We start from the raw sequence: 18,359 nt of genomic DNA on the forward strand, positions 1-18,359 counted from the left end.
AGTAAATGTTAAACCCTATCTAGGCCTTAAGTTCATGGTTAAAAGCACATGCTTAAAAACAGCAATCTGCTCTAAGTATTTCTGAAGTATCAATTTTGTGTCAGATGCTGTTTTTAGATGGTGAGGATACAGCATTGAACAAGGGTCAAAACTGCTTTCGTGATTCACCACAACACTTAAACAATAAAAACAAATAAATACTTAGAATATATACTGTATCAGACAGTAAGCCTAGGGAGAAAAACAAAGCAGGAAAGGGAAGCAGGGGGTGCTGAGGTGAGAGGGAGTCAGGGCAGTTGAAATTTGAACACACCCCTGAAGGATGTAAGGAAAGCAGGCAGCTCTCTGGGGAGGGGGCTGTTCAGAGAGGGAAGAGCAAGCGCAAGGTTCCCAGCGGGAGCCCACCTGGTGAAACTAAGGCCCACCTCAAGGCCCACCTCGGAGGCTGGGGAGGCTGCAGCTCGGGAAGCAAGGAAGCGGGGAAGAGGAGTGGGTGAGAACAAAGAGGGACTGAGCAGCCAGAGCAGGGAGGGGCTTTTAGGCCCATGAAAGGAGGCTGGCTTTCACCCCACGTCAGACAGACACCAACTGACAGGTCTAGAGCAGAGGAGCAGCCTGAGCTGATTCTCACTTAACAGGGTCGCTCTTACAGCTGCACTGAGAGCAGGCCGCAGGGGACAATGCCAAAGGGAAACTGCCGTAATCCAGGGCAAGGTAACAGACACTCAGTCCAGAGCGCTGGTGGTGGAGGTGGTGAGAAGTGGGAGGACTCTGGATATATTCTGAAGGCAGAGCCTGAAGGATTTCTCCAATCATTTAGTGCCACAGTACAACTGCACGTTCTTTCAACTAGTGATCTTAGCTCTATTTGAAATATTCAATTACTGATTATCGTCATATGAGTCAATGTCTTAGCAAAAATTCTGACAAACTCTCAGATATAAAAACAATGGTTAAGAGTAACACCTGCCATAGCAGATCTACTAGTTAGTATCATGACTCCCTCACCTGCTAGCTCTATAAGTGAGTTATAAGTTCTGTAAGTGAGGGTAGTTAATACCCAGTTCTCAGGGTAAGGATTAAATGAAGTAACAACACCAAAACCTCATGGCAGAGAGTATGAGCCTCTGCGTTTGCAAGAGTGGGAATGGGGAACATACATACACCACAAACTAATAATCTGGTGATCACAGCAATGTTACAAAGCCTTCCAGAGAATATATGATTGTGCACAAGGTCTCTGTGACTTCTTACCTGAACGACGCCACCATCTGATTATAGGAAAAATACTGGTGATAATCATGGTGGATGGAGTGACCACATGGCTCAGCGTTGGCTCTGCGAGTATACTGATGCCCATAAAACCTAAGTTCGAGGTATTTTGCAAATGACATAGACCAGGACTCATTGGAAAGAGCAACAACTGGTGTTACCTGCAATTCAACATAAATCATTTATTATCTAATCACATGTGGAGAATCCATTCTTTTTTAAATAATGTATTTTCTTTTCTAATACAAATCAAATATGTTCTGACTTTAGAAAACTGGAAAAAGAAGGAAATGTTTAAAGATGGGTGAAGTTAGGGATGGCTGGGGAGAGCAGTACCACCAGTAATCTCACCACCACCATCAACAGACTAGTATACATCCTTCCTTTCCATATATGAATACATACATCCCTATCAGTGTATTTCTAATTAAAAACTCTTCCCTAAATTAGTTTCCTAACCTTCTATTTTTTTTACTTAGCAATATGTCATATATATTTTCCCACATATAATATTCTTGTACAACTTGATTTTTAATGGCTACAGAATATCCCATTATATGAACACATTTAACCAATCTATACTGATGTGCATTTAAGACATTACAAGTTTTTCTTTATTTTGATGATGCTCTGACGAACTTCCTTGTTTACATACACTTACAAATACCCATATTTTCTTGGAATAAGTTAATAAATGTGGGAATTGGTAGGTCAAACATTTTCTTCCAAAACAGGTATACTGGTGTACATGGTCTCCACAGTATCTGAAAATACCAATTACCCCATTTTCTTATAAATCTCAGGTATTGTAAAATCTTTGAAATGTAACTTCTTAAAAAAAAAAAGTAAAATGCATTTCACTGGTTTTATTTTTAGTTATTTAACTACTAACAAGTAAAATTCATTTACACATGTCTATTGGCCATTTCTAATAAACTGTTTTGTCATTTTTCTATAATGCCCTTTGTCCATTTTTCTATAATCATGACCCACAGAAATTTAATATTAAGTACATTAATGTTTGGCCATATGTAACTTTTGATACACAGAATTTTTAAATTTTTCTACAACAAAAACTGTTTACCTTTTCTTTATAACATAACCCCAATAGTGGAAGTTTTTGTTTTAAAGTAAGGTACATATACCAATGCATGCAGGATATAAAGATCAAATTCATATTATTTATTTAATTCACTGATCAGTCTATGGAAGTTCACAAATCCCGCAACGAAGTAGTAACAGTTGTCTAACAGGAACTGAAGTCCCATAAGAACACCTATAGAAAATAAGCCTGATAATTTCAAGAAATGATTTCATGACTGTATGTCTGTTACTGCAGAAGGAGCTAACTTTGATCTTGCCCTCCTGAACCCATGATATGGATACAGGTCACACTATTATTTTATCTGTAATTCCCATATGTGCCTTCCAAAAGCATGACAAAATGAGCCTATTAAGATAACAATTTAATTGTAAATTGTTACCTTGAAGTTAAATTTGGCATACGCTCACTGCAAACAATATTAAAAACATAATATTGGCACCAAATATTTTCTCTGGAGTTAGAAAAACACAGAGAATAGAACAGATGGTCCTTTTCTTAAGGATGTACATGAAAACGAGTAGAGATCAATTTAAATATGGCCTGATCTGTATCTCTTAAGATAGAAATATTGATAAAGGCTCACTTACACAAACACCCTAGCATACTGCATTTACTGTCTTACAAGTTTGTCTCCTCCCCTCGAAAACAGAGCCATAACTTGTTTGTTTTTTTTTTGCTTTCATTCCTAAGGCCTGGCACATAGTACCTGGCACATAAATGGTGCTAAATAAGTATTTGCTGAATGAATAAACAAACATAACTGAGAACTGTCAAGATACAATCTCCTTATGTTTTACTAGGCAAGGTAACTCTATTCTACATAAGGACTGGTAACTCCAAAAATGGCATCTTCAAGAAACAAATATTAAATGGAACATACAGCACTAGAAGGTAAGTTTAGAGCCCAGTGACAAATAACAAATCCAAAATAATATAGACTACTCTCCTCCTAAAAAGGAACTATCTGAGTAAAGGTACAAATGATATTTATTATGTAAACTATTATAGCCACAATATACATTTACTTGTTTGCAGATTCGGCACCAGGAATAGGTGAGAATTGTATGTTGATATCCAGGTACTGGAGAATCCAATTCCTTCAGAATTATCTGCACACAACCTTGGCCATGAACAAACCGCCGAATGTGATGCACCATGGGGGTATCACAGAACATGCTAGGACACTGATAAGAAGACCTTTGACAAAAAGAAAGTCCTCATGTTAGCCATGAAACTGAGGAGCAATGTATAATGAATACTGGATAACCAGAACCACTGTCAAGCATCCTCTCTATAATTAATGATGATCAATGGACAGGCTGTGCAGGGTCTCATACTGCCCAGAACTTGCAGCTGAACATCCCGTCTTCAACTTCTGCACAGTGATGGGCTCTGCTTGCCTAGCACCTTCAATTTACTGTGCATTTTTAAAACATTATTTCATTTTACCTATTAAAATCCCTGATGTTTCTGGAGATTATTCCCCTTATAAAGGGGGCTGGTAAAGACTAAATTACTTGCTCTTTGTCGTGTAAGTGGCAGGTGACAGTTCTAGATCTTGAACCGAGTTCTAGCTGATTCCCATGTTTCTCCCGCCTCTTATTTGAATCACTGTAAAAACAAATACCCTAAAAAAGTTAGAGATGGCAGGGCATTCAAACAGGCAAAGATTGGAAGAATGAACTGGATAAGACACCCCAGGTTGAATATGAAATAGATTTCTTCTTTGTATGGTATTCTCTGACATGGTATTAAAGTGAAGGCCACCCAACATTCCACCTTACGTTTATGTTTTATGCTGAAATTCTGGGAACCAGAAAAGCATAAATGGAATGAGAAAAAATTATTCTTACCTGAAACAGTATCTCTCTAAAAATATTCCTAATGTAAGATCATTCTTTCCATAAAATTCCATTGTCACAATCCTAAAAGATGAGATTTCTTAGTTACATATTATAAGAATTACCACACAGCAAAGACATTTCAGGAGACTACAAATTAATTACCTGTTAGTTATGCCTCTAATACAGTGTTAAAGCAGGCAGTGTTCTGTTGCTGTTACAGAACAGGTTTTACTTCATCTGATAAAGCGAGTTTAGACTAGCTACACACAGCTTCGTATCCACTCCCAGTCTAGTAGTATCTTATGAAACTATTTAATCAGTATTCATAAACTACAATATAAATGAGTAAAACTGATCTGAGTTAAAAAGAGGTGAAAGTTTCCTTTACAAAGGCTTAAACCCTGTCAATATAAAGTGGGACTCTTGTCTCCTGCTCTCTAGCCCACACCTATACTAAGAATAGAAAACAGTTCAGATTCTTCTAGGAGAGCCAATTCTTAACTTTATAACTAACTTATAAATGCCCCCAAATAAAGAGAATTTTGCTATAGCCCTACTGTATTCCACACCTCATTCAAGCCTTGAATTAAGGGATCCATAAACTTCCAGAGACAGTTCCTGTTAGCATCCCCAGGCCCAAGTCAGCCTGCCAGAAGAGTCCCTGATCTCACTGGTAGAAATGAGTGTTACTGGTATCCAAAATTAAAATATGGGACACATTTTGTCATGGAACAATGCTCCAAAAAGAAGAAACTTATTCCATAGTACTTTTAACACTAAAGGTTAACTATAAAACAACTAAGCCTTTATGACCATCATTTAAAACATTTTATAACACTATCAAATGTTTCCATCAATCTACTTAGAATTGTCTTAGGATAAAGCTTATAAATAAGGTAAAAGACTGGCTGCTTTAATGAAAATGATGCAGAATGGAAAACCTGCCTAAACTATACATGCTCTCATCAAAGTGCTTAACACTAGCTTTCTTGTATCAACTTTCTCCCTTTCCTAAGTACAAATTTCTCCTCCAACCCTCTCATCTTTCACTCTTACTTCAAGTACTCTCATTTATTTCTATTCATGAATAAACACAAATTTCATACTCAACTCACAAGTTTAAAAGTTTTAACAATTCATATATGACCAGCAGCATACCATGTACCTCAAAACGGATACTGATGGCTAAATTTTATTTATAGTTGCTGGAATTCTGTTCATTAACGTAATAGCGTGGGAGGAAAAGAGTCCTACCAAGGGCTGACACAGGCACTGGGGGCGTTGCTGGACTGGGCAGAGGAGCTGCTGAAGAGCACGCACAGTCTCTGGTGGTTATCAGGCTTCAGGCAGTCCACCTGAAACGCAGGGAACCATGAGCATGCGCAAGTCAAACACTAGCCAAGCCAACCCCACCCCACGCTTCTAACATCCCACACTTTACACTGGAGTTTTAAAGCCTCCCATCATCCACAAAGGGTTTCTGCTGAAGATTTAAAACTACAAGACATTAAAAGTAACGATGAAGAGCAGTTAGTTGTTGAGGTAAAACAATCCAAACAAACATCTATGTAGATGTCTGCATAGACTTTTCTTAACTTAGCTTTTTTTTTTTAACAAAACTAAATTCTTTTGGAATTAAATAGTTACATTAAATATTAAATAGTTGCATTAAATTCTTTTGGAAGTAAATAGTTACACAGATATATCATATGAAACAGTCTGATCTGATTGCTGGATATAACATCTAAGAATTCTAAATTGTAAGCATTTTATTTTCTTGTGCTTTAGACCTGTTTCTGATCATTATAAACGGAACACCTGCTCTCTGCTGAAATTTAAATAGTACAGCGGTACACAAAGAAGTTCATTAAGTCCATAAAGACTCTCATCCTTTGAGGCCACCCACCTCCCAAGGTGACAAACTTGACTGGATGATCAAAATCCACGCACTCTTTTTGCCAGCTCACATACACTTACACGCAAAAACACCTACCTAAGTATGTATACACAGGTGATGTTGTTTTAATGAAAATGAGATGATGCTACATATATTAAAATACAACTTGCTTTTCAACAGCTGAAAACATACCATGAGCTCTATCAGGGTTATTAAATGAGATCCAACTCATCCTTTTAACTGCAGAAACTATAAATAAGGTTTCAGTAAACATCTTTGTATGTATATTCTTATAAAATCTAAGCATCCTTATACAAAATGCTTACTTACTTATTTCTGCAGAAGTTATAAAACTAGGAATCCTGGATCAAAGATACATATATACATGTATGTGGAAAATAGAGACTTCCTTACCACTTTCTATAAATTCACATAAATGGATATAAACATAAATTTATATAAAATTTTTTATAATTTTCCACACCTCACTAATCAGGGCTCTTAACGACTTTCTTTTTTGCCAGTCTCACAAAAAAATAATGCACCATTATAATTTTGCTCTTTCCTACTAGTGAAATTGAACATGTTTTTACTTGTTTGATTAAAGAATTGCATTTCCTCATTTAAAGGTGATTTGTTCCTTAGTTTTATTATCTCTACTACAATAATGTGTCCATGAACAAATCTTCCTTAATTTGCCCTCAATTTCACTTTAAAAAGTAAAGGGCACTGACATAAATAACAATGTAAAGTGTTTTATGGTAAACAAATCTAATATTTTTTTTAAAACACATCATTTCCTACAATAAGCTTCCATCTCTCATTCTCCCCATCACTACCATAAAAAAGATCAAGGAAACATCACACCACACCCAAGTCATCATGTCAGAAATTTTAAGTGGCTTTACACTTCCCCGACCTCAGAGCTCTTCCTAGTTTAATGTGAGTTCAGCAAGAAATCCCCCAAACCCAGTTTAATTACCTTATTCTCCTATTTTACACATTTTAAAGCCATACATAAGCTGGTAAGACTCGAGACAAGAAAAGGCAAAGGAGAAAAAATATTTAACAAATGTGCGTGTGACTCGTGCTATTTGATTTTTTTACCCTGCCCTTGGCAGTTTCTGAAACCATCCTAAATTTATACCCCTACAGCGGTCTGCCTCACCTTTGCCGACCACACAGCATCACTGGGAATCAGCCCTTTCTCCTCCTCACCCTCAGCTTTGCTTCCTGATTTGCCACTTGAAGTGCCTGATGTATCCTTTGAATGAGCAAAAGGATCTGAGTTTTTTTGCTGAATTCTTCCTCCTCTGGCCCGATAATCAGCCAGCATTCTACCCAAGCTGCGGCTATCACCTAGATGCTCAGCAATTCTAGTGCTCAATAGCTCATGAGAGGGCAAGACTTGAATAGACTTGGCCTGAACACTTCCATTCATGCCCTGAAGGCCCGAGAGATCCCTTAGCAGCTGTTTCTTCCGCCTGCTCTCCATTTCTTTGAACTCCTTATTGAGGAGAGGAGACCAGTAAACCTGCTCTGCAAAATAATCTCGGGTGGAGCATTTCAGCCCCTTTTCAGTTAAAAGGAAGGGCTCCCGGAATGTGATTACTGGGGAGACACAGAGGATCACGTCTTTTAACTCCTGTTTGAAGGCCAAAGAAAAAGTCTTCCGTTTATCTTCGGAAGAGGAAACCTCCTCAGTGACATACAATCCAGTGTCGTCCTGTAGAGGGTCTCTAAAGGCTCTCATCTGGCTTTTAGGATCCTGTAGCTCATCCGCCTGTTGCAAGGTCTCCAGCTGCTCCTCACCTAGGGCATCGTGTTGGTCGTCCACATGGAGTGGCAACAATAATTCTGGGGCGGACGGAAGGAGTGCACGGGGGATGCCTGCCAGGTAAGCTGTTGGGGCATACTCTTGATGCTTCAGAGAGGCAACATCCTGGGGAACACTTTTATTTTCCTGGTCACCCTTCTCGAACACAATCCTTGACTCCAGCAAACTGCCCTCGTCGGAAGGCAGAAACTCTGGAGGGAAGTCAGGCTCCCGGAGGAGGGGACTTCCGCTGAATGGCTCCTGTGCAGCCCCTTCACCCTCCCGCCCCTCAATCAGAGAATGGAAGGAACGGTTTTGCGCCAATGTAGGAGGCATAGCAAATTCATCCATGAGGAAGGAGATTTCCAGTTGCGAATGGTAAGCTACACAGATCATAAATATTAGGATCTCCTTAACTCGAGCCAGCTCATAGTCAGAGCCTCCTCTGAGCTTGATGGTACAGCCTAGGTGCTGTGGACAGCCTTCGAAAAACATCAGTGTTTTGGTTTGTTCTATAAACAAACAAACAAAAGGTTAAGAAAGCTTAGGTGGCCATCCAGAAATCCAGAATTGTTCACAAGCTTAACATTTACAACAGAAAAATGCTTAAGTGAATAAGAACCACAGTTGCTGATGCACATTTAACCACTGCTAACAGATATTTCCTACCAAGTAAATGCTATAGTACTGATGAGTTTACTCATTTCCTTAGTCCCTAATTTCAGGTGAATCTATGCTAAAGGTCACTCACCATTGGGCAACTGAAACATCTGCATATAAAATCTGTGACAGGTACCCAGGTGGGGTTTTGTAAGCAGCTGGTCCATTGACATTACTAAATCACCTTGGGTCATCCGACTGATTCGTTCTAAAACTTGCTAGAACATGAAAAACATTATATTACAAAATTAGACAGAGAAAAATAAAATTCTTAGTACATTTCATCCAGAAAATAGGAAAAACTTTTTAAATAACCTCACAATTAATTTCCTTGATTTTAATAATCATGACAAATTTTTTTTACTCTAGATTTGTTTACACATAGTTGCTTAATAATCAATATGTGCCCACTAAAGTATACCATAGTCATGTCAGTAACATTATTAAAAGGCATTTAAGCCTCACTCGCTGACAAAGAATACTGGAGGGTAGCACAGGGTCGGCAGGGGGAGAGTCCTAGAACTGGCCTCTATTCTGATGAGGAGAACTTTTCAAGAGAGAACATTTTCTTCTCATACATTTCCCCTAGCAAAATGAAAGCTCAACAAACAGTACTTGTTAACTAATGTCTCTTGCACCTTTGGCCTTATACACACCTATAATGAGTGCCATGTAATTACTCACACTTTCTTCCAGCCTGAGATTCTCCAGTCTTAAATAATCAAACAGCTGCCATGCCTCTTGGCCTACTTTCAATATATACCGCACAAAGAAATAATCAAAGATCCCTGCATATCATCCACACATGCATAGAAATTTAAGAACTGAGATTTATAAAAATGATACAAAAATAAAAAATAAGAACACTCACTGATTTTACATTAATGACCAAAGTAATGCCATGTTCCAGCAACATGTCTTGGGCAATCCGAGATACTGTTTTCTCAACGAGAACCAATGTGGGTCGAACATCAACTATTCGCTGAACATAATTCTTCAAGAATTCCCTTTCCTAAGGAAAAATATATCAGAAATAATATAACTGGTACAATTCAAGATCTACATATATGAAAGTATCAGGACAGTTTGACTATTAATATTAATCTCAGCCAAAGTTTTCTTCACCTATAGTAAGGCTGTAAGTGAATTAATTCAAACACAACTAAGAATATTAATCATTATTCTGAACTCTTGATTATGCTGAAAGGAATTTTTGAAGAAATTACATTATTTAACTCACTAATCTTACTTTGAAGAATTTTTAATTCTTAATAACCCATAATATAAAAGCCAACAATCCAATTAGCCAGCTTTAAGAGGTTAACCAGAGGTTAATCTCACAACTCCTCAAATGAAAGCAATTTCTAATTTTTTAATGTAATTATGGGTTCCCTTTTTCATTCTGAGACTAACCATAGTATCTCTTCTTTTGGATATCTGAATAAGTAACTCTCTAAAAGATGCTATTTCAGCTCCTTCCTAATTTCAGTCTCCCAACAGATCACATTCTACCTAGAACAGCTTTAAAGATCTGAACATAATGCCTAATACAATTTCACAATGAAGGCTTATTTTGAAAGCAAATGACTATTGTAAATAACAGAGTTAAAACAATCCATTAACTGTTACATTTTATTTTAACTTATTACAAAATAAAACAACTCATGTTTCATAGAATTTCTGGGCTCCAGACAGGAAACAGCTGAATGTGCGAGTGTGTTTGTCACTTCTGCTCCATATGCCCAAAGTGCTTTCTGAGCAAGATTGTATCATGGGCAGTGCCACCAGCAATGGGCAAGCCTATTCCCTGCATGACCCTGCCTTGCTTTGGGGCATCTCTCTTCTCACCTTTCTCTCCTTCACTAATAAACTGCACATTTTCAAATTCTTCCATTATTAACAAAACAGATTTTCCCTAAAATGTGTTTATTTCCTACTCTGCTTACTAAATTGTAATTTAATGACACAAGACGTTTTTATTTGTACAGCTCCAATAAAGCATAACTAGAATCAGTTGAATTTTTTTAAGCTTCTGGCTTCTGGTATAGGGAGGGCAAACACATTTCCCTCTCAGTTCCAACTCCAAACAACTATTATGATGGTACATAAAGCACCATGTTACTGAGGAGGCCTGGGCCAGGCTCAGCAAGGAGAGACTATCAGGAGGCAGGACAGGACCACAGAGTGGAGGAGTGGCAGACCATCTGACCCAGTAGGGCCAGCCTTGTCAAGACAGTACAAAGCCACAGGCTAAGTATCTCCTTGCCCTTTGTTCCCCATCCTCTTTTCCTTGACTATCTACCTTTCAACTTCTTTGGTTATTCCACAGGGAGTGGACCCAAAGAAAAAAAAGGAGAAAAAACTCAAATCAGCTGATGCTTTCTATGGATTCAAAGTAAAATTTTAAGAGGCCAAGAGTTAGAGGTAAAATAAACAATGTTTTAAAGCACTGATGAACAGATTTTGTTTTAGGGTACATAAATTAAATCATGTTTCTTAAGTACATATGGGCCCAAAGCATACTTCTCTAACATAAAGACTTTAGTCTGTTAACCTGATTGCAAGAATGGAGTTAAATAAAATAAAGTAGATAAATTTAAGTCAACTGATTTGTACGTAAGTATCTGAACTGGATTTCAATTCCAGATTCATAGTTCATCAATTCCAAGACCTGCAACTTACACACTTGAACATCTCCACAATCTGGATGATTCTTACAATCAATGTGTATGATCTAATGCTTTAAAAGTCTTCTGTAGATATCTTCAGTGAGATCAAGAAAACTCTCAGCATCTTCAATTCCATGAACAATAACCATGTTTCCCCTTATTCTTTATTTCAATTCTCCACTGACAAGTCCTGTAAATCAGCACTAAGAGGGAGGGTGTAAATAAGGTCCAACCCCTCATTTTTACTGATACACAGCTGAATTCCAAAAGGAAACAGACCCAGGTCAGAGTTCAATAAGCAGTAGAGACGTTTCATAAACCACAGTGCCTTTCACCACAGCTAAGTTTCTTTGCTGCTGGCTATGCACTCTGTAAAAAAGGGATTCATCCTACTACTTGGAAAAATGTACCTCTCACCTATGAATTTTCAATAATGCTTTTTTTTTAGATGTTTCTGGAACTGATTATGTGTTTCTGCTATAATATGATATAACCATTACTAAAACATTTTGAACTGTAAATTAAAATTAATAGCATTTATGGGAGATAAGGGGTTGGAGCAGAAACCTTTAAAAACTATACAACTTCATATCCAAACCACTAACAAAAATACTAATCAGTACCTTGAGAGACAACATGGACAGCCCTCAGCATGGAGGCTGCCTCAAGGGAAGTTTAAAATGTACAAAGGCAATGGCAACAGTGCAATTGGAAACGGAGCTCCAAGCAGAGGAGCCATGGAGAGCCACTCAGGGCTGGGGGTGCATCTCTCTGGGGAGAGAGCACTTAAGAGCAGAAGCTCACATTTAAGTTCTTAAAATAGGGCCAAAAGTGCTCCTGCCTGTGGAGCAGCTGAATTTTTCCTTCCAGCTCAGGGTTATAACCCCAGTGCATCTACTCTGGGCTCCCTTACTGAAGAAAAAACACACAGACACAAACACAACTTCCATCTGATGTTATTCCATTTGCCAACTGCGTTAGCTAATTTGCATTCTAAAAATGTGCTTAAGTAAAACAGAGTGTGTTAAAAATACCAGGTGTTACTAGAACTAGCCCTTACCTGAAGTACAATAGGATCAATGCAAGTAAATTTGGTTTCTTCTCTGTAGAGATACTCAATGGAACACTTCAACAGAAGAATTTTGGGGTTTTTAATACAAGAATTCATCTACAAAAAAATAAACAGTTTATTAAAGCTTTTAACATTTGTACTGTATAAGCCTCATTTAATCATGACTATAAATTCATACTGTTCATAATTCCTCTTACATAGATTCTCTATTCACATTAAAACACTCTCATTTAGTTCTGTGATATTCTCCTATATTTTTTCAAAATAATTCAGAGCAATGCAAAATTCTTCAAAATTTGGCTGCTTCACTGAAGCTACTTTAATCAAACCCTTTATAATCTTACCCAACTTTTTAAATTTCTAATATTGCAAGGAAAAGATACCAAGCCCTGAGAGAAGGGGTGGGGCTTAAAGACAGGTTACTTCACAAACTCCCAGAAATGAGCAACTTGAAAGCATAATTTAACTTTTCTAAAATTCAAGGATAGAAAAAATAATTAAAATGCCTCCCAAATATACATTTTAATAGAATAAATTTCCAAGCAGTCATAAATTGATAAGCCAAATTGGGTAACAAGAAATTAAAAGACAAAATCTTAAGGCATAGCCTGAAACAGAGACTCAGCAATACACGCTGACGACGCAATTAAAACCACAGGCAGAAAAACTTGAGTCTGCAGTGAAAGGTTTAGACTGACCAATCTTAGAGACTCCAAACTGGCCAATGGTCCAGAAAACAGTGACTCATCAGCTGGCGAACTACATTCAGAAATCTTTCAGTGGGGCAGGACATCATTCATGCATGTTTCTACCACACCCACACAGAATTTTCAGTTCTGGAGATGAGTACAATGTATTTTCCTCTTAATTCAATGATGATCATTAATTTGGTTTACAGTACTGCTTTGATGGGTAATGTGCTATTTTAATAAGAACTCTATGTAGATAGAAATACTGACTTTGGATCGTTGCTATTAAGTAAAATCATATCCAGACATACATTATTTATCTATGGTCACTAACAATTTTCAGGAAGCTTAATGCCTTGCTAAAAATTAATCAGGCTCTGATTAGGAAAGTGTGAAAACAGCACTATGGTTCATCCATCTAGTCACTCAGCCTAGAAATCTGCCTAAGCTCTCACTGTGACTCAGTGAGTATCTCCAGAGATGGGGTTAGGTATCGCTAGCTCCAGTAAGTTCCCTTAGTGATCCTGATGCACAGTAAGGTTTGAGAGCAATGGTTTCTCAAAACATGAGGACCAACAAAGGACATTGGAGACATCAGCTTACTTTAAAAGGAGCCCCATCCCAACCCACCCCCACACTCCCACTCCCCTAAACCTACTAAATGAGAACTTCTGGGTTGGGCTTAACAACTTAAATGCTGAGCAAGGTCCACAGGTGACCCTGATGTACACTGCACTCTGATGATTACTGGCCCCCAGAATAAAGTTCAAGGCGCTTAGTGAGATAGAAAGCCCTGCCTGCTTCCTCCACCCTCATCTCTTTTCCCATCCTGAGCCTGGAATCTCAGATTCCTTAATGTACCAGGTTATTTCACCCCACATTTTTGCACTAGCACTAGAGAAAGGCCTCAGGCCTGAAGGCAGAGACTGAAGGTAGGAAGGGTAACAGAAGACCAGTGACAGTTCTGCAGCTCAATCCCAGAAGAGAGAACAGAGTTTTAAAACGCTAGGCCTCTGGAAGGACTCTGATCTGTTAGAGACCTTGTCTCTCTGAGATGATACCAGTCTCCTATCAGTCTGTTGGTCTGGAAGGCCAGTCCTCCCTCAACCTTCCTTCTTTAATGAATTCCCACTATACAAATCCCAGTCATCATCAGCTCTGGGAGACTTTCCCTGAACCCAGATTGTTGCCGCTATGGCAGATACTGCTAATTCCTCCTCAATGTCCATTCTCCTTTTCTCCAATGATTAGGGTACCCCAACTTATTGGCTTGCTACAGTGTCATAGTTTGTGGAACTTCACTGTTAGAATCACGTTACCTTCTTGTGTGCGATATTCTTGGTACAAACAAATCCATTGACAACCACAGAATCAATTTTCTTTCCACCTGGGATCTAATAAAACAAAAAAAATTCACTGAATGATCCAACCTTAAATCCAGACACATGGATACTATTATGTATTTCCATGTACTTTAATTATTATGCTATCAAATCATAATAAAAAGTTTCAGGACATACTTCTTCCTTACAACCAATAATGAATGGCATCTGGCACAACTGCCTATTTTCCCACCTCCCACTCTCTACTCTGAAACAGCCATTCGACTGAAACTGCTGATGTCATCTGGGAATTAAAACCACTACTACATTAAATGTCATAGGCAAAAAATACATATAGGGTTCCATTACTATCTAAACAAAGCAATTACCACAATTTTCCCTAAGAGCAGTGACATATTTTATGAGATCAGACCTTCCCATAGATGATGTGTCAAGAAGAGGAAGCAAGAAAGAAGAAACTATTATTTATTTGGGTTTCCAACTCACCCCCTCCTCTCACCTCTCACTTCCTGTGAGTGATTTCCATGACTCCTGAGTGCACTGCTAAAGAGCAGAGCAGACAGAAAAACTTCCCCCTTTCCCGGCACAGCTCCCAGTAATCACCGTTAAGAGACAACATACTATCAATCAGGCCCACTCATCACGTCCCAGCATTAGGACACCGTTAGCAGTGCTCACTTTTTTGATGTGGACAAACTGACGGATATCCATGTCGTCATCCCGGTTCTTGACATCAGGTCGGACTGTCTGAACAACCTGACAGACTAGTGATACAATGACGTCCCTCCAAGATGGTGACAATGACTCATTATGAAGCAACTGTTGGAGTAGTGCCATCATGTGGTTATGATTAGCTGAGCTACAAAAGTGTTAAATAAGGAAGTGTGCACATTAATACTGCCCAAGACAATAATTGTAAAGATGTAATAAGCCATCTACAAAGAAATAAGCACATGATTTATGGCTCCCAGATAAGCTTTCTTGGCCAATTTTATACTTTCATTTTATCTGCACCTTAATGATTTTGCACATAAATGAAGTCTGTGAACATCTTTAATTAGTATAACCCCTTTAATCTGGTGGATTTTAATATATAAAGTACACTGGGGGCTCTCTCCACCTAGAGACAGCCATTAAAATCCCTTGCGTGGGTCCGTGCTTCCGATTTGTTTCAGGGTAGGGAGGGTCGTGGCGAGATACCTTTCAATGGTGCCGTGACTCAGATTGAGCTCTCCCATTAATCTTGCTCTTCCTTCAGGGAATTTGAGATGCCTTGGGAGCCCTCACTCCCCAATCCTCCTCCACCAGCCCACCTTCCATCTCCCTGGTCACTCGATCTCCCGCCCAACACCGGCCTCTGATTTGTTACTCCTCCAGGGCTATCAAGGCCTTCTCATGAAGAATAACTAAATGAGATATGATGACATCATGAATCATCTCAAGAGGCCCGCCCTTCACCAACTCTACAGCAATGGCCTTGCCAACCCCAGAATTTGCATCCCCTTCCATCAGAAGTAGCTAGAGAATGAGATTCTATGCCCAGTTCCCCAGAGGCTCTATTAAGAAAAGAAAAAGATGGGAATGAAGGCAAATTCTGGAGCGCTAAGACGCCCCACCCCTTAGGATCAAATCACCAATGGCTAGATGGTCACACCACCCCTTAAGATCCAATCACCAATGGTCAGATGGTCGCACCGCCCCTTAAGATCCAATCACCAATGCAGAACACACCCTACCCCTACTCCTTAAAAACGCACTTCCTCACCCAGAGCTGCTCTCTCCACCTAGAGACAGCCATTAAAATCTCTTGTGTGGGTCAAGAAAAAAAAAAGTACACTGGGGCCAGACAAGAACAGTTTAAGACTTTTGTTTTATAAGATATTTCATCAGAACAGGCTTTACTTCCTCAGCTACCTTAGTATTTTTTACTGTATAAGGAAGAACTATGCATATACCTATCAAGTTACTGAAGATTATAAAAATGGAAAATTAAAATTAAAAAGCTCACGGCCTTACAGCAACCTCTCCATGGCTTGTTTCTCTCCATTCTCCTCCCTCAGCAGCTCCAGGTTGTTGTGATGCCAACCCAAAGGTGTGAAAGGCAACTCTTTAGACTTTTCCTCAACTCGACGGTTAAATAAGGATTCTAAGGAAAGTGTAAAGAAAGAAATTATACTTCATTGTCATGTTTTATACCATCCACTCGTAGATTTAGAAACTGTCAATTTATCTTATAAAATGTTTTAAGTTGGCCAATTGCTGGTGTAAAAGAAAAACAAAGAAATATATATATATAGAAATTAAAAATAAGTTTGAGTTAAATCATCAGTATTTGCAATAGCCAATATCAGAGACAAAATTGTGAAAAGCAAATTTACATAAGCAAGTAGGACTCTCAAGCCAAGGATTATAAACGTCTTCTGAAAAGCAAACAAAATGAATTTTGACAGTTCTTTTATTTACATGGGGATATTAAAAAAGGAGAGGGTTAATTTTCCCTATGAAATCACAATTTCAAGAGAAATCTGAATGCTGGCAGAACATGTAATAGTGTGGGCACTGAACTTTAAAGAGAAAAGCTCAACGTGGTTACATCTGAATCAGCACATGACAGTTAAGAAAGTTTATTCAGGCACTCCTTAATAGTGTTTCTCTTTCAGTATTGGAACAAAGGCCTTTTTTTAAGCAAAACTTTTAGAAGTCAGACTCAAAAGTTAACTATAAACAAATATTAAAACACGATAAATAGCAATTTATGTAAAATTTTGTAAAGCCCTGTTTTTAAAAAGAAAAATGGATCAAGACAAAAAATAAATAGGTAATATTAAGAGCTTTGTAAAAAATGCTCACTAAAGAACTGTTGAAAAATGTGACTGAATAAATGGAAAGAATGGAAGTGTTACAAAAACTCGCTAATCCTTCCCTTCCTAAGATAAACCAATCCGACAAAAAAAAGTTCAAATAAACAGCCCAGCAGACTACACAGTAAAGCATGTGTCCATGACATGCAAACTATACTATAAGAATTGCCTATTACAATTATATAAAGGGCTGGTCTATAAACTTCTAGCTGAACCAGATGCTTGGAGGTGAATTTAGAAACACTGCTAAGTTACGACATCAGCAGTAAGTGACCCCCCTTGTATCAGCTTGCCCTATTTTCTCTCATTTGAAACCCTCCCATTATCTGATGGGACCTGTGGAATGTCATGGACCAATTAAGTATGTCTTTACCCCATGGTTAAGCTAAGTATGGAAGGTGTAAGAAAAGGCTTGTATTCCTCTGTACTTCCTTTTGACCCCAAGAAATTGATCAGCAGAGTTCATTCTTTATCCCCTTCTGCCTACTTCCCTCCCAACTCCACAGGGCAAGCAGTATCCTCAACTGGATAAGATCTGTCTGTGGGCTTTTGGCCAAGTTTGACAAGACCTGATGACACGTATACTAATACTTACTATTACATTCATCATAAAGGAAATCATAAACTACGCCTTTAAAGAAGACAATTCAAATAACATTTAAAAGTTTTAATCAGTACTTTTCAGGTCAGAGACCACCTTCTCTCAAAGTCCAAGTTTATATTCTTGGTTCTCAATATTCTCAGTTATTACACATATAAAAAATTGATACAATAATATCATGATACTAAAATAATCAAATTTACTTTCAGTGCCTACTCTGTACCAATCCATGTGCTAAGCCCTAAGTATATCCCCATGAGTATTCTGAAGTATATCCCATGTACAGCTTTTGATAGAATTACCTTTGATGAAGGCGTCACTTATTGAGAGCTGTTGTCCTCCACTGTCAGAAATCAAATACTCTGCATACCAGGGAAAGAGCAGAGAGAGGAAGAATGGAAAGGAGAGACTTATGACTATAACAAGCCAGCGTAATTATACAGAGAGCACTCCTACACACAAAGTATTACTCATAGCAAACCCATCACTGCCTGGCGAATCAAGAGAGCTTTAGGCTAAAATGTGTCTTT

At 38.3% G+C, this 18,359-nt stretch overlaps 1 protein-coding gene across 3 annotated transcripts in view; it reads right to left on the reverse strand.

Moving 5' to 3' along the window:
- Positions 1-18,359, reverse strand: part of PIKFYVE (phosphoinositide kinase, FYVE-type zinc finger containing) — an 83,102-nt gene that overhangs the window by 29,954 nt on the left and 34,789 nt on the right. For all 3 annotated transcript variants that reach the window (XM_073218211.1, XM_073218212.1, XM_017663264.3), the window contains exons 14-25: positions 18,132-18,191; positions 16,384-16,513; positions 15,046-15,226; positions 14,344-14,418; positions 12,324-12,431; positions 9,466-9,606; positions 8,686-8,812; positions 7,287-8,446; positions 5,476-5,576; positions 4,231-4,302; positions 3,403-3,574; positions 1,255-1,433 (exon numbers count right to left, since the gene is read on the reverse strand). In XM_073218211.1, the coding sequence (XP_073074312.1) occupies positions 1,255-1,433; positions 3,403-3,574; positions 4,231-4,302; positions 5,476-5,576; positions 7,287-8,446; positions 8,686-8,812; positions 9,466-9,606; positions 12,324-12,431; positions 14,344-14,418; positions 15,046-15,226; positions 16,384-16,513; positions 18,132-18,191 (2,506 nt within the window). The remainder of the gene's footprint in view (positions 1-1,254; positions 1,434-3,402; positions 3,575-4,230; positions 4,303-5,475; positions 5,577-7,286; positions 8,447-8,685; positions 8,813-9,465; positions 9,607-12,323; positions 12,432-14,343; positions 14,419-15,045; positions 15,227-16,383; positions 16,514-18,131; positions 18,192-18,359) is intronic.

This window comes from Manis javanica, chromosome 12 (genome assembly GCF_040802235.1).
Source record: "Manis javanica isolate MJ-LG chromosome 12, MJ_LKY, whole genome shotgun sequence".
Classification (NCBI taxonomy): Eukaryota; Metazoa; Chordata; class Mammalia; order Pholidota; family Manidae; genus Manis; species Manis javanica.